Genomic DNA, 24,672 nt, shown 5'->3' on the forward strand with positions numbered 1-24,672 from the left:
GAGATGAGAAAGCGGCCAAGTGAGCCAAGCTGATGGTAAAGTGCTAACTTTCTGACTGCAATCTTGGCAGGGAGCCTTGTTGTTGGGTCTAGATTATGAAACTTGGCTGCATGCTGTTGTACGATTTTCTATCCATTAATCCAACTACTTGTAAAAACATGCACAGTATGTCAGAATGTGTGATGTGTCACCAACTGGTGGGGCACCCCACTGGGAATATGAAGTTGGAATTTTATCCCTTATTTTGATATTTATTTAAATGAACACTCTTTCAAGGATGAACAAAATATTTGAATTTGAGACATAAGCAGGATGCGCTAAACTTCTACCTCCTTAAATTGCAACCAAGTTCCGAGCCAGGTGAAAGGCCTTGATAGAGTGGATGTGAAGAGGATATTTCCTATGGTGGGGGAATCTAAGGTCTAGAGGTGGGCATAAGATGTAACCAAGGTAGGATGCAAAGGATGGGGTCAAAGCTGGCTGAACTGGCATCTGGAATTCTCTCACCAGAGGCAGTGCCAGTGACAGATTCATTATCCAGAACTTCCATCTGGTCAACCAACACTGCCAGAAGCACAACATTTCCTAGTCAAGAGTCAACTGGATGGTTGCTTGCACTATTTAAGCATAGAGCAGGGTGGCGGTGTGAAGATGTTTCTCTACTGAAAGAGGTGTAAGGCACTCTGTCCCTTCACTAGCTTGCAGGTCACCCTTAGGCAAGATGTAGCACCTATTTAGTCACCCAGTTAGGGTCACATGAGCAACTGGTGCATATCACCAATCCTGGTTATTCAACCACCGACGCCAGGCAGACAATCTCTGAAGAGTATTGATAATGGCTGGGGTTGCCTCTCTTGTAAGGACACTGCCCAGAAGGAAATAGCAAACCACTTCTATGGAAAAAATTTTCTGGGAACAATCACGACCAAACCCATGATCACCCATGTGATACGATGCAGCATGTAATGATGGTGATGATGAGCAGGGCATCAGAAAAACTGTGACCTTGGAGAGCCAGGAGCCTTCAAACGTCCATCCAGATTTACAACTGGATTTTGATTTGAGCTCAGAGGCACCACCAACTGGGCACCAATTAATGAGAAAAGGACAATATTAGCATCCAAATGTGAGACAGGTCAGGACCATTAGTGTTGCTTCTAGGAACTTTCAATAGATGACCCATGCATTATGACTATTTGGGTACACAAAACTACCCTTAAAAACTTCAACCACTGCCCAAAAATTTGAGAATATGGAATAAATTTTACTCTCAAAGAAATGCAGAAAAAATAAAAACAATACAAGAAACACCTGGATTTGTTGAAAAACAGTTGACATGGCTTTGCATTATAGAAAAGTACAATATAGAATATAACTTTTCCCCACACAACAGTGCAGGAATTGCTTGTATAACTTTCCCAAGTTGACTCAAAGAAGCCGTACGCTGGATGGAATTTGGGCCCACTTACATGCCACATGTAGTGATCACAGTGGCAGAAATGTTGAGAGACAAAGGTTGAAGCATAATAATTCTGAAATCCCCACATTTCTGCTCCTAGATCTGAATGGCCTTTCTGTAAACCAAAAAAAAGTATTCTCTTGTCATAAAACCATAAGATATAGGAGCAGAATTAGGCCATCTGGCCCATCTGGGAGATAGTTGTGCAATATTCCGGAGATGGATAAACTGTAGGCACCCTGCTCCTGCAAACGAGCTCAGTTCACGTTTTGTTTTGAATTTTTTCAAATGTAAAAAGAAAATGTCACTATGTTATCCTCTGGGAAACATTTAGAGTCTACAATAGAATTATTCAACCACAGCACAGTAAAAGTTGATATGAAATCCTAACTTGCTACATGAAGTACATTGGATAATCAAGATGAAATAAGATGAAAATCATAACATTCTTAGTTTTTCGAGTATGACTGACCTTTTGCATGCTTCTGGAAATTTCAGTTTTACAGGAATCATCTAGAAGAATTGAACAATACAAGCCACTAAACCTTTCAAAATTTGAGAATTATACAATTTGAGAAAAGGCAGTGGATCTTGGCTCAGATACTATTTTAGGAAATGAGATGACTTTCTTACAATAGCTTTTTCTGAGCTTGGCCAGGTTCAATTAAATCATTCATGGCCTGCGCTAAGGATCAATAAGGTAATTATTTCTTGACCTACATTAAAATAATCTAACAACGGAATGACTTGGATTGAAGAGACAACACAATGAATAAAATAGCAAGGTGTCAATGATAAAATATTCTATAATTTAAATGCCATTTCACAGGGGTTATGGAATGCCACTCAGTTCTGGCTTTAACTAACAAATAACTTTCTTTAGACAGCTTTTTTACATTTCTGCAGCAATGGTTTGAGAGTATGTCTCTGCAAAGTGATGTAAGTGGAAGATTTAATTCAAGTATTTCCCTTGTATCATGTTTAGAAAGAGAGGCATGCTTGCAAGAAGCGAAGTTAACAGTAGAACATTCTAGCACTTTAGGAAGTCAGCTATGGAATGTTTCAATGTGTAGTTCGCACAAATTCACACCAACCCATAACTGTGAATGGTTAAAATCTAAATGAAATCCAAATATAAAGTCTTACTAGTAATTGCTCCTGGGAGGAAGTCTGGCCCTGTTTAAGTTGGTCTTTATGCCACCTCTTAGATGACTAAATTGAAAATAAGTACAGGTTATTTCAACACATTTTATGACAGCACAAGTCATATTTTAGTTTGATATTCGTTGGCACCACACTAAGAAAGACATCAAGGCTTTAGCTTTCTCAGAAGGAGTCATCTGACAGAGATACCAGGGGGTCTGATGTGGCTGCTGTTATATCATCTTCTTGGGTAAGATTGAAGGAACTTCACCATATTTCTCACATAATTCAGAAATGATAACATGTTCCACCATTTGTCCAACTTGCACCTTCACTTCAGAAGGAATTCTCAAACAAAGGATTTACTGAAACATTTCTGCCATTCTTTGTGTTGTGCTGGGTCTAGTATTGTGTTCAATTCTTCACGATTCTTCGTTATTAAAAGAATGTGGACGCTTTAGAGGGTGTGCAGAAGAAATTCACCAGGGAACGTTAGAGAACATTTCTCATGTGGAAAGTTAGAGGGAGTTTTTTTTTCTTTACAGCAAGGGAGGATGAGAGATGTACATGATGAGTCCTGATAAAATGGACAGCCGGTGTCTTTTTCCCAGGGCAAAAAATGGCCAATATGAGAAGTCATAATTTTAAGCTGATTGGAGAAAAGTATAGGTGTCAGAGGTAGTTTTTCCCACTCCCCACACAGAGAGTGGTAAGTATGTGGAACGTGCTCTAGGGGTGGTGGTAGGCGGAAATGCATTAAGAGATTCTTAGATTATAGGCATATGGATGACAGGAAAATGAAGGGTTAGGTAGGAGGGAAGCATTATATTTGTCTTGGACTAGGTTAACAGGCCAGATATCATGGGCCAAAGGGCCTGTACTGTGCTGTACTGTTCTATTTTTTATTATATTGGCCTCTACAATTGAGATATCTTCCCCAGAGGTCAGAAAGTGTAACAATCCTAGGCAAACTGCTGTGCAATAGCAAACACCATTAGAAAACCCAGCATAAAGAACAAGTCTAGCTTAAAGTTCAAATAACCTCAACTCTCTTGAAAATCATCTACAATCTTCTTGCCATTGCAGTAAGAAATCTCTTTGCCTCCCTGATGTGAAGAACTAGTGACTCCTTTGAATATACAACAAAATCACATTATTTAAGTAAAAATAGCTCTGCTTCAAATCTGTCAAAATGTCAAATTTACTGTCAATATGGCATCTTTATAAAGATTTTCTTTGTCACTCTGCGTGAGGAAAAAGAGATGATTTAAAAATACCATGAGACTACACTATCGCAGCAAAAATAGATACTCTGCGGAGGTGGCTATTGGCAGAGACTACACAATGTGCTCATCTTGGAAGAACCTTATTGTCACTGGGAGGGGCAATTTTAACCACTCCAGCCTGGCAGAAACCGGGCAGGAGGGCAGTTAATATCAGCCAACTGACCACCATGAACATATCATGCCAACCTCAATTTTAACCCTCACTGATGAGCGGGTGTGTAAAACCAGTGTGCCCCCCTCTGCAGAGATGAAAATGGCACTATTGGTCACTGTTCAGTGTACCTTCTGGCAAGGGGAATAGTGTGGCTGAGATTCCAGAACATAAGAAGACCATAGGTAAGCATTAATAAGATGTTAACATGGACTACTGACCTCACAAAGTACTTAGTTATGGCCTTGCATGTTATTGTCTGCCTGCACTGCACTTTCTCTGAAACTGTAATACTTTATTCTGTGTTCTGTTATAGCCTTCCCTTGTACTACCTCAGTGTACTGATGTGATGAAATGATATGCATAGATGTTTTTCACTGTACTTTTATATGTGTCAATAATAAACCAATCTACCAACTTATTCATGGGTTTTGCTGAAAGGGAGCTTAGTCCCTCCAGCGAGACCCCCCGCAAGCTGATGCAGCTGGTGAAGCTGCTCACTCATCGTTCCAGTCATTCAATTTCAACTCTCACATCCGGTGCTGTCTGTGCGGAGCTTGCATGCTCTTCCTGTGACCATGCCAGTTTCCCCTGGGTGCCCCATTTTTCTCTCACATCCCAAAGGAATGCAGGTTGCTGGTGCAATCGGCTGCTGTAAGTTGCCCCTAGAGTGTGGTTGAGTGTGGAACTGGGTGGACTTGATGGGGAAGTGGGCAGAATAAATTAGGATAGGTGTTCGATTTCCACAAGGATGTTTGTTTGATGGCACAAACTCGATTGGTGAAAGGGCCTGTTTCCATGCTATACTTTTTCTTATGACTCCTATAAATCCTTTCTCTGCAGCCGCTTCTAGTGCAAATCTAACTACTTCTGACTAAATCTGTCCTTTTTCCCTTTGGCTACCTTGGGCTCTAGACTGCCCAGAAGTATACAAGTGGAATTGGTCACCTGGAATCCAGCTTGGACTCAGCTTGGACTCCAGTGTCAGGTTTAACACAGGCGCCCCAATAGAATGATGACTTACAGCATAGTTCAAAATTCCATCCTCACTGCTTTGGTCGTTATCATGTTATGATCCTTAGGATAATGTGGAGGGTTTCTGAGTCATTCTGGCCAGGGTTGATCATAGAGATTGTAATTTAACTTTAGAAAGTGGGAGAAATATTGCAAAGTGTGTGGGAGGTGAGAGCGTGGGCAAGAAAGTGAGAGTATGATCAGGAGTGGGAGTGCTGACGTACATGTCTTGGTTACTTGTGTATGCGTTGCCTTTTTAGATAAAAAACAGGTTGTAAACTATTTTTAGTTTTCAGTTTATAGCAGTTAGTGGGGCACACCAGGATGACCTTTGGCAGTGCCATCTGGTGTTATTGTTTTACTGTTTTTGATTCAAACCAGCTGCTTAAAGATTGCAATCATGTCAGTCAAGAATTGCTAAAGACATTCTCCATAGATCAAAGTAGGTTAAAATATAAACCCTGATGTTAACATTTATCTCAGGGGGTTGGTATTAGCCATCCTTTCCAACGCGGATCATGAAATGAGTGGAGACGTTGGTTCTCCAAGGTGGAGAGCTAAATCAAAAACAATTTGGGATAAATAGGAAGAGGAGATGGAAAGAATTTGCATGTATATATTGTCTTTCACATCCAAAGGCACTGAACTGGAATATTAAGATTGATCACACCACTTGCTTTTCATTCCTCGGATCGCAGAGCAGTCTTTTTAAAACCAACACTAAAATCTCCTTTCACATTTCACACCTCTCACTCCAGGACTGTTGGTCCTATGTTGTCGTTTCTCAATACGAGAAACTACATTTCAGGGTGCATATTAGTTCTATAACAAGCCTATTCCATGTTGAAATACCGCATCTATTCTACATTGACACCACTGGTCAATGGAAGGGAATGAGGGGAAGGAAAAGTAGGATCATAAAAAGGAGTGGAGTGGACATAAATTCATTATGTCAGTCATGTTATGAGATCATGGATAATCCTGCAACTCAGTTCCCTTTTCCTGTTTCCCAGACTCCTCAGTTCCAAAAATCAATAGATCTCATCCTTGAATATCTGATTATCATAACCTGTTCAGGTTAGGAAATCAATAGAATTGGAATTCTGAGCAAACACTCCTGCTCTGTATGGCTGAACACTTATCCTGAGAATATTCCCCCTTGTTTAGACATTCTATTCTGAGAAATAGCTTCATAGCATCTACCTGATCAATTTTACATGGAATCGTAATTGTCTCAGTCTTCTTATCTCCAGGACTACAATTGCATTCTTCTCAATCTTGCCTCAAAGGGCATCTCCCTCCTCCCAAAAAATCAATCTAGGATAAGTTGGTACAAAAATATAAAATTTCATCTTCTGGCACACAGACTTGCAAGAGGTGACAAAATGACAACAATTTTGAAGGGTCCTGGCCCAAACTGTCGACCGTACTCTTTTCCATAGGTACTGCCTGGCCTGCTGAGCTCCTCCAGCATATTGTATGTGCTGCTTAACAATTTTGCGGACCTACAACATATACATTGATAAAGAAATCCATTTCCTCTTGCCCAGTCCAAGGACAAAATGTAAGAGAAGTCTCCAAAACAATATCAGTGATTATGCCACAGAATTATTCCACTGTAATGGGCGCTGTATAAATGCAAGCTTTCCTTGCTCACCCTACCACTCTCCACAAATGCTGAAGAAGCTTCTGAGTCTGGGGTCACTCATATTGTTGGTTGGTTCAGGTTTAACCACAGGAGGCAAGGGGATGAATCGATTTTTTATGATTGCATTAGATCTGAGGAAACTGTTCAGAACATGACGTGATTAAGCAATAAAAGAAAGATTTATCTATGGAACAGAAATGTTAGCCAGAATACACGGTTTCCAGAAACAGACTCAGTCTGGAAGATCTCTAATGCTGGAGGTTGCTGCTTGGAATGTTAACAAGGTACAGACCAACACGTGTAGCAGCTGCTAAGTGAATAAGCTGTTGGGCGTCCAGTATGATTGATCATTTTCCAGACACATGTTTTTGTAAGAACACTAAATTTTATCGCTCTACAGAACTGGGCCATTTACCCAAGTGCTGCTAGAACCCAGTTAAGGCAGCTAGACTAAAGCAGGAAACAAAGATTTTAAAAAATGGCATACGCAGAAAATAATCAGAAAGACTAATGGAATGCTGATTAAATCTAGACATCTGTAATTTAAAAGTTAGAGGATACATTACAGCTGGTTGGACCTCAACTGAAGTACTGTGCGTTCTGTGAGTTCATATTTTGTGAAGGACAGACACACTGGAGGAATGCAAGATAGTTGGACAGTGAAGGTTAAATAATGGGGAGGGATTGCTCATGGTAGGTTGTAATATATGGAATCTCGAAGAGTAGTTCAGTGAAAAATGTTGAGTTATTAGGGGGAATTAGTGTGTATTTCCAGCATCTCTGTTTTTATCTCTCTGTAACTTCTTGTTGTCTCATCCCTCTCGGTCTGATTGAAGGGATAACCCTTTATTTCTCTGTTGAGTGCATCCAGTATTTTAATGGGTATGTAATGTTAGATTTCAGAGCAGTCAAGAGTGAGGGACTGAAAATCCAATTCCTATTCCAATGTTCTGTAAAGCTCCAAAAACTATTTGAATGGATGATAAAAGTTCTGCCCCCATTCTGTTGATTTGAATGAGGTATATAGGAAGAAACTGCATCACAAGACAAGATAAACAAGGAAGAGAATTCAAAAGGGTATTGCAAAAGTATCACCTTGCCTGGTTAGGAGACCTTGACATGGTTACTGGAACAACTTAATAATCAAAACTACACAAGGAATATTTAAGAAAATAATACCCACAAAAATGAATAGGATTTAACTGAGAAACTCTTCTGAAGAGCTCTCATTGTTTGCCTTAACAACACTGAAACATGTCCTTTGGTCCACCCCATTCCTACTGACAGGCAAGAAATTACTTATACTCATTCTCTTTACCAGCACTCATCTGTAACCTTCTATCCATTAGTGATTCAGATGCTCATCTAGGTAATTCTTGAAAGAGAATAATTCCTCATTGTTGGGCTGAGATTATATTGGTTATGTGAGGTCAATCTGGGCCAGTATTGAAGAACTAACCTCTTGAAACCTCTAGGTATGCTAATTGAAAACCATGTATATATGATTATATGTACTGTACATATGGTGGCAGGGGTAATGCCAGCACTTTTAATCAGATAGAGCACCTAATGGCAATATGGCAACTGGGAAGTTTAAGTTCAAGTGGAAATTATGTCTAGAATAAAAAGCTACACTTATTGGTGGCAACTATAATATTATCTGTGGAATGCTCTGCCTCAGAAGGCAGTGGAGGCCAATTCTCTGGATGCTTTCAAGGAAGAGTTAGATAGTGGAGATAGTGGAGTCTCCACTAAAGATAAAGACTTAAAGATAGTAGAGTCAAGGGATATGGGGAGAAGGCAGGAATGGGGTACTGATTGTGGATGATCAGCCATGATCACAGAGAATGGGGGTGCTGGCTCAAAGGGCCGAATGGCCTACTCCTGCACCTATTGTCTATTACTGGAACGCCATAAAACCTACCTGTGTCACTAGCATCCTTCAGAGAAAGAGACATTACTCATGTGGTTCATTATGCAACTCTTGGTTTATGAACATGATTGACACTTATCCTCTGTTAGATATGGGCAATAAATGTTGGTTTTGCTTGTGACTTTCACTCTAGTATTGAAGAAATAGAAAAAAGAACTACCTTGTCAACCAAAGAGTTAGAGATGGTGTGAACTTTACATCTGTGCAAAACAGGCAGTTGATTATCCAGCAGAGTCAATTTGCTTACAAAGTTCTCTTTGGAGAGAGGGGGAAATAAAATCTACAGCAACTTTTCCCAATAAAATCAATGTAATTTCCCCAGGAAAGGAATGCAGTTTGGGAAGGATAGTTAGGTACAAATTAAGTGATAAATCTGTTTCGGTCCTTAATTGTTATGTTTTTACATGTCAGTAGAGCAAACTAATCATCATTCTTGTCTCAGAATAATTCTTACACTATATTCAAATCAAGTTGAAATCCAGAGTGCTGCCTTGTGCTCATTAGAAATTTATATTAATTATATTATACAGTGAGAGAGATGCTAATTCAGAATCCTGACTGGTAAAATATGAGCAAAATGGTTTGCACATTATTTAGAAGGTTCAACATTTACAGTATGGTACACAGATTGAAAAGAGAACAATCCAGGTTGGCCAATGCCAGGGTTAAGAAGTGATATGACCAGGAAGCTCTGCTTGATTTCCTGTTCATACCAATTTTGATTCATGAATCAGATGATCTGACAGTAATCCGTGATGCTTTGCTTCATAGAAATAATCAAAGCAATAAGATCTTTGGTCCTCTAATGAATAATGCTGTGGGGAATGGTTTCACCAGTCTATAGAAGCTTTGGAGGGAAGCTACAAAGTGAATGAGGAGGCTTCAGAAGTATGACAAAAAATAAAATTGGGAGATGAGAAGGTGCAACACATGATATTGTTTGGCATCACTTTAAAAGTGGTCATATGTAACCATCTGCTTGCTTTCTCTCTCTGTTGTTGCGAGTGATTTAGTGTTGTGCTATGCGGAACCAATTTGCCTTTGTGATAGTTGGAACACAGAACAGAAATTTCAATCTTTTTCAGCACATCAAAGCCATTGAAGTGTCTTTCTCTTAAAGTCACTTTGATAGTTTAAATTACTAGCTAATATCTGGATTCAGAAGTATCCTGATCAAGTTCCAACTATCGATATCTCAAGAGTTAAACAGATCATAAGGACAATCTTGGGATGCCTTGAACCTGCTTCTTTACCACACTGACTAGGAGCCCTCATCACTCTGAACTTGGTTATTCTTGTCTTGCTTTAAAGTCCAAGCTAAAGGTCATTGTTGTTGATGCAACAGCATTGCTCTTCCATCAGCATGTGGTCCAGGAATTCCCAGTTACTTATATCTCCACAATGTTCTTCATTATAATAACTAATGTCTGATATTTGGCTTGATTTTTCCATTTCTCAGCCAAGAAATGTACATTGTTTGAGACTGGTAACCAACAACGAGCATGATTGCTGAAAGCCATTCACTAATTAGGAAGCTTGCAGATATGATCTCCAGCATGATTCTTTGTTTAAGTAGAAATGTTAATATAATTATTGGACGTGGCATAGGGATCTGTCTCTGTATGAGCACCACCACTCAAATTTTTAATCACTACTGTCTGCATTTTTTTGTGGCAAACCACAGACTGAAGGGTGTGCAGTTGCAGACAAGGTCAAAGTAAACACTCCAATCTATCTGTTTTTCACAATGAATGGAGCCTTCTTTGTGGCAGCTGCTACACCCCTTCTCTGGATGAGATACAGTTTTGCACAAATGTCTGCAGCCTATGTTTGTTCGCAGAAACATTTTCAAGGACAGGTGAGATTGAGGGAAATCTTGCCGTGGCATAAGAACCTGCAATGACCTCATCAATGAGAGCAAATTAATGGATTGTGAGATTCTTTTCTCACAGGAATGCTCTAAAACTTACAGGAAATGAAACCCATTAGGAATTCTCAATTGAACAGCAGTTCTAAATCACAAGTGGTAGGCAGGCATTCAGTGAATTATGAATTATGTCGAAGCAGATACATAAAATGATACAAGATGAAGACCAGGAATTTGAGAATGCAGGATTAATAATATTAAATGCTAATGAGCCAACAGTTGCTATGTTAATGCAATGGTTAAGTTACTGTTTCCACAACCAAGCAGTTCTTCTGTAAACAAGACTTTGTGTTAAAGATAAAGATTAAATATTTGCTTTATTTCTCACATGTACATCATAAAATACACTGAAATGCATCATTTTCTTCATTGTTTGTGATGTGCTGGGTATAACCTGCAAATGGCTCCATGCCAACATTGCATGCCCACGACTTACTCAGCCTAACCCCACCTTTGGAATGTGGGAGGACCATTGCACCTGGAGGAAACCCACTTGTTCAAGGGGAGAACATGCAAACTCCCTATAGACAGTGGAGGGAATTGAACCCCGATCAGTAATTACTGGCGCTCTAAAGGAATTGCACTAATCACTATGCTGTTGTGCTTCCCCATGCATTACACCCCGGTAACCTTGGAAATTTAAAGGGAAGTAGTTAAGTACATCTGGAACTAAAACTGGCATCAAAAATGGCAATCAAGATTATTCTTAAAACACTAATTTCTTCAGGGGAAGAACCTGTCATCTTTATCCTGTCTGACCTATAACTGTAAAGCAACACACACAAAATGCTGGAGGCTCTCAGCAGGCTAGGCAGCATCTATGGAAGAAAGCATAGTCGATGTTTTGGGCCAAGACCCTTCATCAGGACCCTTCATCCTATTGGCCCAACCTGACAACTGTTTACTCTTTTCCATTTCCTCGGGCACTTTGTGTGTGTTGGTTGGATTTCCAGTGTCTGCAGATTTCCTCATGTTTGTGACCTATAACTGTGTCAATATAACAATTACAGCATGGAAACTGGCCATCTCGGCCTTTCTAGTCCGTGCCGAACGCTTACTCTCACCTAGTCCCACCTACCTGCACTCAGCCCATAACCCTCCATTCCTTTCCTGTCCATATACCTATCCAATTTTTTTTAAATGACAAAATCGAACCTGCCTCTACCACTTCTACTGGAAGCTCATTCCACACAGCTACCACTCCCTGAGTAAAGAAGTTCCCCCTCGTGTTACCCCTAAAGTTTTCCCCCTTAACTCTCAACTTATGTCCTCTTGTTTGAATCTCCCCTACTCTCAATGGAAAAAGCCTATCCCCCTCATAATTCTGAATACCTCTATCAAGTCCCCCCTCAACCTTCTACACTCCAAAGAATAAAGACCTAACTTGTTCTACCTTTCACTGTAACTGAGGTGCTGAAACCCAGGTAATATGCTAGTAAATCTCCTATGTACTTTCTCTATTTTGTTGACATCTTTCCTATAATTTGGTGACGAGAATTGCACACAATACTCCAAATCTGGCCTCACCAATGCCTTGTACGATTTTAATATTACATCCCAACTCCTATACTCAATGTTCTGATTTATAAAGGCCAGCATACCAAAAGCTTTCTTCACCACCCTATCCACATGAGGTTCCACCTTCAGGGAACTATTCACCATTATTCCTAGATCACACTGTTCTACTGCATTCCTCAATGCCCTACCATTTATCATGTATGTCCTATTTGGATTATTCCTACCAAAATGTAGCACCTCACACTTATCAGCATTAAACTCCATCTGCCATCGTTCAGCCCACTCTTCTAACTGGCCTAAATCTCTCTGCAAGTTTTGAAAACCTACTTCATTTTCCACAATGCCACCTATCTTAGTGTCAACTAACATGGCACAAAAAATCTTCATTCGATACAGATGACTGGTAAGTGAGGTATCTTTAACTACTTCTCTGCTGTTTCAGCAGTTTTCCTTCAGATAGCTCAGTATCAATGCTTTCCTGTCAGAGAAAATTATCTGACTTCCCATTCTGTTCTATAGAATTATTCAGTTGAAGGTGCTGAAAGTCTTCCCTATTCAAGTGACAGACAGTTCTGCAAATTCAATACTCCACCTTTTAAGTCAAGCATTCAGTATTGGTTAAACCTTCAGACCATAATATATAGGGACAGAATTAGGCCATTCAGCCCATGCTCCAGCTGGCATATAGCATATAATAATTCATAGGATGGAGCACGATACTCTGAGTACTGAGTTGTTTGACCCTTGTTAATGTTCAAAAGGCAAAGGTGGGGTCTGTGTGATCCCAGTCCCAAATCACCTACCTGTGTGTGGAGTACAGGTCTTACCAGTTGCGTTTTTCCCTCTACAAAGTGTTGACTAGCACCAGTTTGCTCCAGACATGCTGGACCCTGCCACCCACACCAGCTACTTTGCTTCCCTCATCTTTGACAAGCATTCTTCACAGTAGCATTATGTTCCCCACCTACAGTGAGCAATGAGCACAGAGCTATTGTGTTCTCTCCCACAGCAACTATATGACAGGCTTGTACTCGCCCGCCTACACTAAATAGTAACTGTAAAAACTTTGTCCAAGGTCATTCCACACACCCAATATATCCTCAAGGAGCTTTAGCTTAATTTTTCATTATAGCACTGACCTTGAAGTTCACAGATACATAAATATTTTGGAAATGACTCACTGAAATTTTAGTGCTGCTCAAAGCATTGGAAATATGTTTACAAATTACCTCACATGATGACTGTAATGATTTAGCACCAATTTAACTTATTGAAAATTTCATTAAGATTGGTTAAATGTGTTTGGAAGAAAATTTGTAACGTTAATGGTTATAATACGAAGAACAGGTGATCAAATGTACAAGTGTAACTGGTGAGATGTAATTTACCACTAAGGTTTATCATTTAGGGATAAAACCAATGCCAGTAATTTTAATCCCCGGAACCATAACAATGTCAGGCTTGAAACCAGCCCACTTTGCTTTTAAGAGAGGAGAGACTGGTGGGGCTCTCAAGGGGCACCGTCTTCATTTCAGTATTGCAATGAGATTGCTTGCTTAGATATTATTCATGGTTCCAACTTCAACGTTGGCAGGTTGGCCTTCCTGGGCTTCATAGATGCGACAGCTGATGGGGAAGGTGGGTGGGGGAGCAAAGCAGGGTGAATGGCCAAGTGTCTTTTCTCAGACCTATTTGTGGTTCAGAAGAGCGTGAGAGCCCCTTTCTTTCTTCCTCAGTCTCAGCCGTTCTACTCCAAAGCAATCAGGCATTCTGATGAAGTACCTTTGACCCAAAACATTCACTGGCTTCTTTTCTTCCTCACGTGCTGTTTGAGTTGCCTAGCCCTTCCAGCAGTTCTGGTTTTGGTACAGTTTCCCTGGCCCACAGCAACCAGGGGCGATGCTACCGAATCCCTTCAGGCCTGGGAAAGTCATCGTTGTTCCTTCCTTTCTGAGGCCTCAGCTAAATAATCGGTGACATCAGAGACTGATTTGCATATGTAAAGGGAATCTTGTAGATTTGTGAATTTTCAAAAATTCTATTTATTTATTTATTTATTTATTTATTTAGGGAGGCAGAACAAATATCCTGCCATCTGCGGTTTAAAATAGGAGACACCACACAGAGCCAGAAGATGGTCTTCACAGAAGACGGGTGGTTAAAACTGAGACCAGAACAGAAGTAAATTTAAGGGGTAAATTCTAAAACATGTTTTCAAAAATTCACAGAACTTATTTGGTAGCATTCAAAAGCATTTCTTTGTGTCACTTGACCCAAGAGACTAATTGAATTCTGCCAGCTCTATGTTAGTAAGACCTTGTTAGGAGGACTAGTATGGATTGATGTGACTCAATCTTTACAAGTGCAGCTCAACCTCAACTATGTTGAAAAATAAATGTGCTAGGTTTTCTAAAATCGACTCCTTCTACCCTGGGCCACAGACTTATCAATCACCCCTCGTATAGCAGATATGTAGCAAGCAAATATCCATAAGTACGAAGAAGAAATCAATATTGCGAAAGTAAATGGTGCTGAACTACTTTGTTGTAACCAGGGATCACAGCATCTCATTAAGTGGTCAGCCATTCTTGTTTGACAATGAGAAGAAATGTATTCAGTCAGGATAGTAAAGCTTTGGGAATCATTACCTAAGAAAGCTTCTTTTATAGAGTGTGTTCAGCAAGAGACTGATAGATTATTGGAGAATCAAGAGATATGGGTTTAGTATAGGAAAATGATGCTGAGGTAAAAGAGGGAGCTTATCTTATAGAATGGTAGAGTAGACGTGTGTGCCAAATAACACATTCCTGCTTCTCTTTCTTCTGTTCTTATTGATATTTGTGGGGCTGGTTTATATAACTTATCTAACTTACAAAAAAAATCTTTGTTATAAAGTACCTTTGGAATCCCAAGATGAGGAAAGCTACTTCATGAATATTTTTCTTTCTTCTTGCCGAGGAAGAGTGTTTTTGCAGAGGTGTGGTTAATGCGTGCCTAGTCAATGCTGGCATTAGGGAACGATAAGTAGAGAAGGCTTTCCTTGGATTACTCCCACGTACGTACCTGGCTCTGCCAGAACTTCTGGGAATAGACAAGTGCAACACAATGGACAGGCACCATAACTGTCCTGATGCTGCTGCCTTTTGCCTTCAGCCACAGCTGTCAGCAGTCCGATATTCTTTGTCCGCAGCTCACTCCTAACATCTGATTCACATGCTGCTCTCTAGCTTCCCATCTTCCTCTACGCTCTCTGAGCTTGTCTCACCCATGACACTCACTATCTGCTTACTTAGCCACAATTCTACTAGCCATCTGAGGAACGCACTTGCAGGTTGAGTCTGTGTTGAGGAAGGCAAATGCAATGTTATCATACATTTCAAGAGGACTAGAATATAAAAACAAGGCTGTAATGTTGAGAACTTATAAAGCACTGGTGAGGCCTCACTTGGAGTATTGTGAGCAGTTTTGGGCTCTTTATCTTAGAAAGGATGTGCTGAAATTGGAGAAGATTCAAAGGAGGCTCACAAAAATTATTGTGGGAATGAAGAGATTGCCATATGAAGAGCATTTGATGGCTCTGGGCCTGTATTCACTACAATTCAGAAGAATGAGGGTAACCTCACTGAAACCTATCGAATGGTGAAAGGCCTTGATGCTTCCTGTGGTAGGAGAGTCAAAGACCAGAAGACACAGCCTCAGAACAGAGGGGTGTCCTTTTCGATTGGAGATGAGGCGGAATTTCTTTAGCCAGAAGGTGGTGAACCTGTGGAATTCTTTGCCACAGGCAGCTGTGAAGGCCAAGTCTCTGTGTATAGTTAAGGTTGATAGATACTTGATCGGTCAGGGCATGGGGAGAATTGAACTGACTTTATTTCTTACATCCTTCACATACATGAGGAGTAAAAATCTTTACATTACATCTCCGTCTAAATGTGCAATGTGCAATCATGGTAATTTATAATAAATAGAACAGTCAATGTAACATAGAAATACATATATCAGAGTGAGTTAATCAGTCTGATGGCCTGATGGAAGAAGCAGTCCCGGAGCCTGTTGGTCTTGATGTTTATGGTGCGGTATGGTAGTAGCTGGAACAGTTTGTGGTTGGGGTGACTCGGGTCCCCAATGATCCTTCGGGCCCTTTTCTCAGACCTGTCTTTGTAAACGTCCTGAATCATGGGAAGTTCACAACTACAGATGGGCTGGGCAGTCCGCAACACTCTCTGCAGCGTCCTTCAATTAAGGGAGGTACAGTTCCCATACACTGAGAGGAAAAACGGATCAGCCATGATGACATAGTGGAGCAGACTAATTGGGCTAAGTGGCCTAATTCTGCTCCTATATCTTATGGCCTTCTCTCTGATCTGTGTTGATTGACAGTGCAAATTGTTTTGTCTTCTCAAAAAGAACATTGGAAAATTACAATCCTATATCCTCAGGGGGAGGGAGTGGAAGATCTCCCTCTCAAATGAGATTGCTCTCCAGGATTGCTTTTCTATCAAAAGTTTTTGAATGTACATTTTCTCCATATTCCATATCCCTTTAACTGCTGTTCAAGTTTCTCAAATGTTTGTCCTTATCCTATGCTAGCAAAACAGCTAAAACCAGTCATAATAGATAATGCTCCACAGCTGTGACTATAATCCATTGTCTCTTCACCCACAAAAGCAGTGGATATGCTCGGTCTATCACAGGTAAAACGTTCCCCACTACTGAGCAAATCTACACAAAATGCTGTTGCAGGAAAGGAACATCCATCATCAAGGACCCCACCACACAGGGAAACTCTCTTCTCACTGCCATCAGTGAGAAGGTACAGGAGTCTTAGGTTTCAAACCAACAGATTGAGGAACAGCTATTACCCCAGTTCTTGAACCAAAGGGAATAACTTCACTCATCCTCACTTGCTCCATCATTAAAATATTCCCACAATCTATGGACTCACTTTCAAGGACTCTTCATCTCATGCTTTTGATATTTATAGCTTATTTATTCATCATTTTTCCTCCCTTTTGCATTAGCACTGTTTGTTGTTTTTTGCACTCTGGTTGAATACCCAAGTTGGTACGGTCTTTTATTATTCAATGAATTTATTGAGTATGCCCACAAGGAAATGATTCTCTGGGTTGTATATGGAGACAAATATAGTTAAATAAATAAATTTACTTTGAAATTTGCTCTGAATTTCGAGTTGCTTATAACATGTTCGGTTACCCACCCTTTTCTATTATATACCTCTTTCCATTTTCACCCATTTCGTTGTGAATGTTATATACGTGGCATCAGTTTAATTTCATTTTTAGCACTGTAATAATTTCATTTGCTATCATTTCAATAAACACTTCTGTTCAGAAATAACATTTCCAATGCTACATTAATGAACTTTGACATCTATACTGGTTAAGTGGTACATTGAGTGTTGTTATGACACCTGTGTCATGATTGGCTATTCAAAGAGTACAAAATCATATGGGCTAAGATCACATCACTCTAAGTCACACGTTGCCACATTTTTGACAGTAGCTTGTTAATTCTAATGGGGAAAAAGAAACATAAAAGGATTGAATGCATGATGGTACATCGGCAAAGAGATTCCCCTGAGCCTGGATTGCAGAGAATTTTTTAAAAAATCATCAAACCATCATAAATCTTTCATCTGGAATGAAAGACTTCATGCAGTTTCTAATATGTTCCTAGCTGCATGCATTAAATGTGTCTGCCGCTCATGGGGTAGAGGTCAAGGGCTTGGTAGGTGCTGTCAGAACAGCTGAAGCAAATAGCCTCTGTGCATTTTGCATGTGGTGCTAACTGTAGACACTGTGCAGCGATTGTAAGAAGGGAATAAGATTTAAGGTGGCAGACGAGGTATCAAGTAAAGGGGCTGGGTGGTGTTGAGAGGGGACATTGTGAGAGCTGCCCACATCCGGGCAAATTAAGAGCAACTTCTGTCACTACATCACTGTGGTGAACCACATATACCTGTCTGGACACGCCCTACCTGCTGACTGCTCCTGTGGCTCCTCCCACTGACCATGGCTCCTCCCACGGACCCTGGTATAAAGGCGATTGGAGACACAGCCCCAGTCTCAGTCTCCAGGATGTAGTGTGCTGGTCAATTGCTGCTTGTTCTTTCTTCCAGCCAAGTAAAGCCTATATCTCGCCTCACATCTCCGAGAGTTATTGATGGTGCATCAATCACTGAAATCATAAATGCAAGTCGGCCTTTAAATGAGAGCAAAGGCAACATTTAAACAATGGGACTATTAGGGACAGTTTTACTCATGCATGCAGATTTTAGGAAATCAGGGTCCTGTTGCACTTTAACATTTCTAGATATTTTTACAACTGGAGTGTGTAATCTCTGATGACAATTGCCACCTGCCAGCTGAGTTCCCTTCGGAAGCTGCAGACGGAGCTGCCAGTCTTCTCTCACAGATGGGTGCCCATCATTGCTTAAAAGAGATCTTTCCAATTACTGAACTGTTAATTGTGCGGAGAGGCTGTTTTATCTGATAAAGGGGCTTTACATGTGCACTGGTGTATAAAATGTCAGACAGTCACTCTAATTCACTAATGCATGTCAGGTAAGGGAATTGAGAGATATAGCTTAAGGTCAAGAGACAAGAGCATTACAAGTGGAAAGAGTAGTTCATAAGGCCCCTGGAGCTCAGCCCTGCCAATTAATAACATGGATGACCCTTCAACTCAAGCCACTTCTCCAGCAAGTTGTGCGAACACACACATTGGGAGCAGGAGGAGGACACTTGGTCCCTTGAACCTGCTGTGCCAATTGATAGCTGATCTAAGTGAAAGCTTAATTTTGTATTCCTGCCTCAGTAACTTCTCACTTTTTTGCTTATCAAGAATTATCTACCTCCAGCCTTAAACATATGCAAATACAATGCTTCTATCATCAAGAAGATAGGAGTCTCAAAGCTTTTGGTGTAAAGAATTTGCTTTATATCTGTCTTAAATGATGACCCTCTTCAAACAGTGACCTTTTTTTTTTGTTCCAGATTGTCCAACAGAGGAAATATCCTCTTCACATCCACCTAAGCCTATCTGGCATGTCTTCATCAGGATATTGGTTCATTCTAGGCATCAGTCCAGTAAGCTTCCTTTGAACTGCTTCAATGTAAATATTTCAACTAAGAAATCCAATAACACACAGTACTCCAGAAATGGTCACACAAATGCCTCATATAATTGAAGCATAACTTCTCTGCTTCTGTATTCTATGATTCATGCAATAAAGAATAATATTCAGCCAGTTTTCTAAATACCTGTTGTACCTTTTACTTACTGGTGTATACCACACCCTTTCCCTTGGTGTTCAAAAATCCTGTTAATCTCAATGTTGAATATGCTTAATATCACAGTATTCAGAACTTTGGTGCTTCAGAGTAGAAACTACAAAGATTGAAACAAGATTCTTGTTATCACATTCCTCATAGAAAGTTCTCTTGTACCAGGCTGTCCTGAATTTGTCAATCCTTCCCAAGTTTACAATAAAACCAGAAGGCCAAGCAGCATATTTTAAGATAAAACTATTTTTACTCTGCAGGTGCTTCATGGCCTGCTGAGCTTTTCCAGTATTTTCCGGTTTTAATTTAGATTTTCAGCATATGTTTTTTTTGTTCCTCTCAGAATTTTCCTTGATTTGAGTAAGGTGTTATAAATGCCAGCAGATATCAAACAATCTTACTCAAGGTCTCCTATCAATCCAACTCCAGGAATTAGTGTGATGAATCTTTGTTGCACTCCCCCCCCCCCCCCAGGAATCAGCCCAGTGAGTCTATTGCATTACTTCTAAGGCAGTTTCTTACATTGCTTGGATTTGTTAACAGATTCGTAAGCCTAGTTTTGCCTAGTCTATCATGGTCAACAAACTTCGAAATGTTGCACTCTGCATATGGAAAATAGAGATAAAGTTCAGGCCAGCCTTAACTGATGTTAATATAAGCAAATGGTGGAAATGGTTGCAAGTGCCCCCCTATCCCCCCTCCCACAACCTCATCACTCCCTCCTGCCCTCTTCCACCCTAAGGACAGATTCTGGTGTTATCTGTAACAAAACTGGTAACCCCTTTTCCTCTCCCACCTTCCTTAAACAGCAGCAGTATTTACAACTTTTTGCTTGGCAACAGTTAGGGTTAGGGATCAAGGGAGCGTTGCTTTCTCAATGATATCTTTCAATACCCAAGGGTGGAAAGTTGTTCACCCCAATTATTATTATTTGCTAAGTTATGTCACTCTTCTGAAATGCAGAAAGTATTTTTGTTCTTCCTGTCCTCTCTCTTAACTGTTATGACTGATACAAAGGTCAAATTAACAGCCCTGACATTATTTTATTTTGAATCGCAGTATCACTTGCACAGTATCTATCCAAATTGGCTCATGTTTCCATAAACTATTTTACATTTCTTTATGTACTTGGAAAAATAGTTACTCTGATATCACTTAAATATTTTAATTTTAGTCTTTTTTATTCTTCATACCATCTTAGCATCATTTCATTGGATTCTCTTGGCTCCTAAAATCCCCATTTTTCTTTCATTTCTGTAAGCCTTTTGTTTCAGTGTGATGCTGGGTCTAGTTTTGTTCAGTTACCATGGATGTTGAAAACTGTTTAGAGAAACACTCTGATCTTGCATTGTACCAAACATTTCTTTCATATTAGGCTGAATCTCATTATCCTGCCATTTGTAGAATGCTTTGCTTACCTCCTGACATCAAATATTCTAGCAGAGGATTTCAGATGCACCTCAGTCCGATACTTTCAGCATACTGTCTGATGTCTGGTCCTTTCCGGAGCAACACCATAAGAAATATCTCTAAATAAATGGCCAGAAGGGTAAATGCTCATTAGCAACGTTAAACAGGGTAATACACAGTATTTAACATATGTGATTGCCTGGTATACTTTAAAACAAATCTAACTTTTCAAATTAAGATGGAGGTTTTCATTTTTTCCATCCCTTACCTTTGATTTATTTTGACATTATCTCTAATTATCTAGGCGGCATTGTCTTGTTCCTCACCACTTTGTTTTGCACAATAGTTTTCATTCCACCAAGATTGCTTCTCCCTTGCCTGTAATTACAAATCCCTGCTAAAGAAAATCTATCTAAAAAGCAAGGACAGCAGGGAAGAGCAGATTTCCTAGACTGGTTGTTTGTACTTTGGACATGGACTGGTTTCCTTTTGCTCTGGGAACTTGGTGCTGAATTAAACATCACCATCACTCATAGAAGGTAATTCCCCCCTTGATTCAAAAACCACACAATATTTTAGTTTGCCTAATTTTTGAAGACAAAAATACTATTTGATAAATTAGCTTATTTCAGACAGTAACCTTTTTGCCACTTTGAACAGTTGTTTCATTTTGAGTTGTTGAGTCCTCCCTTTTCTTAAGTTCATTAATTCTTTAGAAGCTGGCTGCTGTGAGTGCTTATTAAAATTATCAGATAATTACTCTTATTGATAATTGTACATTTATCTTTGACAGTTACACATTAAGATGATCAAACTTGCAATAAGAAGTAATATAGAGGAAATTTCAGTCTAAATTCCCAAATAATCAGAGCAATTATTTAATAATTAGCAAATTACTAAAAGTTTTAGAGCAACATGAGGCTAAAGAGGTTTTGACTTCAGATAATCATGATAAATGAGGGATATTAATTCATCTGCAATTATATAGCACTCTTAAGCCAAGGAGGAGCAGGTTTCTAATAACTGGGGACAGGCAATGGTGGGGTAAGTCTCAGGCAGCCAAAGATTAGGACCTGGTTTGGGTGGTGGAAAGGCACTTCTCTGGAGATCTGAGCTTGAGTCTGTGTTCAGAATGTGACAGGAGGCAGAGAAGAGGGATAGGTGAGGAACCTAAAGAGAACATGCAAATCAAAGGAAATGAAAAGGGTCATAGCTGGGACTTGGTGCAGAAGGTTTTACTTAAGCAGGCCTAGCCGGACAGTTTAGGAAGATATAATTGTTTCAGGATTGCCTGATGACTGCTGTTCATGGGAAAATCTGATCTAGCTTCTGGCATATCTTCTGTTATTCTGTGAGTACAACCTAGGTGTAAAATTATTCCCACAGATGTAAAACTGGTTAATACCTTTTATATTAAATGGGAGGGGGAGGTGTTAACCACCAGCAGTTGGAATAGTTCTGGCTCAGTCTTCAGGCAGTAATGAGATGTATTGCTATGGGCTTATTATTGTCACATGTACCAAGATACAATGAAAAGCTTATCTGGTATGCTGTTTATGCAGATCAAATCATTGCTCAAAGCATTGAGCTAGAATAAGGTAAAGCAACAACAATGCAGACTGAAGTGCAAACACTTCCCAAAAGGAGCACTGCAGGTAAATGATAAAGTGCAGGATCACAAGGAGGTGGATTTTGAGGCCAAGAATCCATCTTATCATACAAGCGGACCATTCAAGATTCTGATAACAGTGGGGTAGGAGCTGTCATTGAGCCTGTTGTCCCTTTGTAATGCAGCTCCTTGTGGCCACTTGCAGAGCAGCTGTCATACCAGAATGATTTCTGTGGTGCATCGATTAAAAATTGTTAAGAGTCAATGGGAGCATGCCGAACTTCTTTAGTCTCCTGATAAAGTAGAGGCATTGCTGAGCTTTCTCAGCTGTGCCATCAAATTCTTTGTTACTTAACATCAGGTATTGTGAATTAAGTCACCGTGGAAGGACATCAAGCAATCTGACAGCTAAAACTCAAAGCAATATTTCAGTGGAGCCAGTCACTATTGGTATCATGTAAGTATCTGAAGAGCGTCCATGACCGACTCCCATCATCATAACAATAGTAATCTACCTTCACAAGTATCGTTAGACGTATGGTTAACAGCATTAATCCTTAATCTACTTTTTTAAAGTAAGGCTTTAGGAACTTGTTTAAATGCAAACACTTGGTTTTGAAAACTGTTTATCTTTCCTACATTTTGCTCTGGTTGGTCTGGAGTTTTTTTTTCTTGCGGGGGTGGGGGTGGATACTAACTTTACACGACTTCAATTTGGGTGCTTTTTCAATTATTATATTCTGCATTATATTACCATTGTACGTTTATCTTGCACTCTATTAATTTCCTATTTCGTTCTTGGGTTTTTTTTTTGTAGTGTTGTAGAAAATGCATTAAAAAATTTAAAAAAAAGAAAACTGTTTATCCTGCTTTTTCTTATTCATTTAAAAGCTGCAGGCCTTGTCAGTTAGGTCAGGCATTTATAGCTCAACCCTGACTGCCCTCCGAACTGATTGGCATAGTCAGCTAAATGGCCGTGCTTAAGAAATCAAACATTTTTCTGTGAAGGCTGGAACTACATACAAAATGGATCAGGAAAGGATGGTTGCTTTTCTTCCCTAAAGGGCATTAGTGAACCTTGTGAACTTTTTTGACAGGCTAATAGTTCCATCTTTACTGTAATTACTTTGTTTTCTTTCATTCTAGTTTATTTAATTAACTGAATTTGGATTCCCCAGCTGTCTTGGTGAGATCTGAAATCACGGCCCTGGGTCATTAGTGCTGACATCTGACATATTAAGGAAGGATGTTAACATAATGAACCTATGCAAAAATACTCAGGATTCAAATGCCACCCTGAGGAAGTGGGATCTAAATCAGTTGTTCCCAGGAATGATGAGTCCTTAGAAATCCATTTTGTTATTTTACATTTTGTCACTTCAGCACTTTGTACTTGGAGTCCAAAATTCCTTCCATTGAAAACAACATGTGTACGGTCGACCAGGGATGAACTACAGGAAAGCAAACAGCCTCTGCTTTACTAAGGGACTAATGTCTCAATGCCTCTGTTGGGGAGTACAGGAACCCTGAGGCAGACAAGAAAATCTGTGCTTGCGTGTGGATGTTTCACGATGAAGAATTTGTATTCTGAAGATGTGACAATAGTACAATATACAGACAAATGGCAATGCAGTGTTAGAATTCTGTCAGATTTGCTGATGTAGTTTTTTAACATTCTAATAAATGGGTTACTTCAGTGTGCCTGACTGACAGTTTGCTGAGGTCAACAAGTATTTAGAAGCAGAATGGTTGGATCTGCAAATGTTCAAGATGTTCCTTGTGGGGCTCCACAAATGTAATGAAATGATGAGGTGCTCCTCTACGGTTGAACCAAGTGTACACATTTCCTGAAATAAAGCCCATTCAGATGGTAACACAGTAATTCAGTGTACCTTGAACAGAAGGAACAAAGCAATGTGGATATACCATCAGCTGAAAGTCAGTTCAGATGGGTGGGACGACTGGATATCCAAATGCTTCAAAAACCCTCTGCACTTGCGCCTGTCAAGGACATGGTTATCGTTAGCCAGACCTTCAATGGGTTACAATAAGGTTTGATGATTGCTTTTCATTGTAACTCTGAGAGCAACATGAGGTTTGTTTTCTCTATGTGAGTAGATGACTGTTGGTTTGGATGACCTCATTTGTCCTTTTACAGAAATAAAAATGCTAAAAGTACTAAGCAGTTTAAAGTGGAACCTATGGAAGATGGAACAGAGCTCTGACAAAGAGAAAGTTAGCAGAAAAGTTTGTGAAGCCAAGGCAGTGGA

The 24,672-nt window shown here is 39.9% G+C and overlaps 1 protein-coding gene across 1 annotated transcript in view; it reads right to left on the minus strand.

The window, feature by feature from the left end:
- Positions 1-24,672, minus strand: part of ercc4 (excision repair cross-complementation group 4) — a 238,271-nt gene that overhangs the window by 145,993 nt on the left and 67,606 nt on the right. The window contains exons 2-3 of the mRNA XM_059979328.1: positions 20,802-20,912; positions 18,078-18,277 (exon numbers count right to left, since the gene is read on the minus strand). Coding sequence (XP_059835311.1) covers positions 18,078-18,113 — 36 coding nt within the window. The 5' untranslated portion in view covers positions 18,114-18,277; positions 20,802-20,912. The remainder of the gene's footprint in view (positions 1-18,077; positions 18,278-20,801; positions 20,913-24,672) is intronic.

The sequence above is a fragment of the Hypanus sabinus genome, chromosome 9, assembly GCF_030144855.1.
Source record: "Hypanus sabinus isolate sHypSab1 chromosome 9, sHypSab1.hap1, whole genome shotgun sequence".
In the NCBI taxonomy this organism is placed as follows: Eukaryota; Metazoa; Chordata; class Chondrichthyes; order Myliobatiformes; family Dasyatidae; genus Hypanus; species Hypanus sabinus.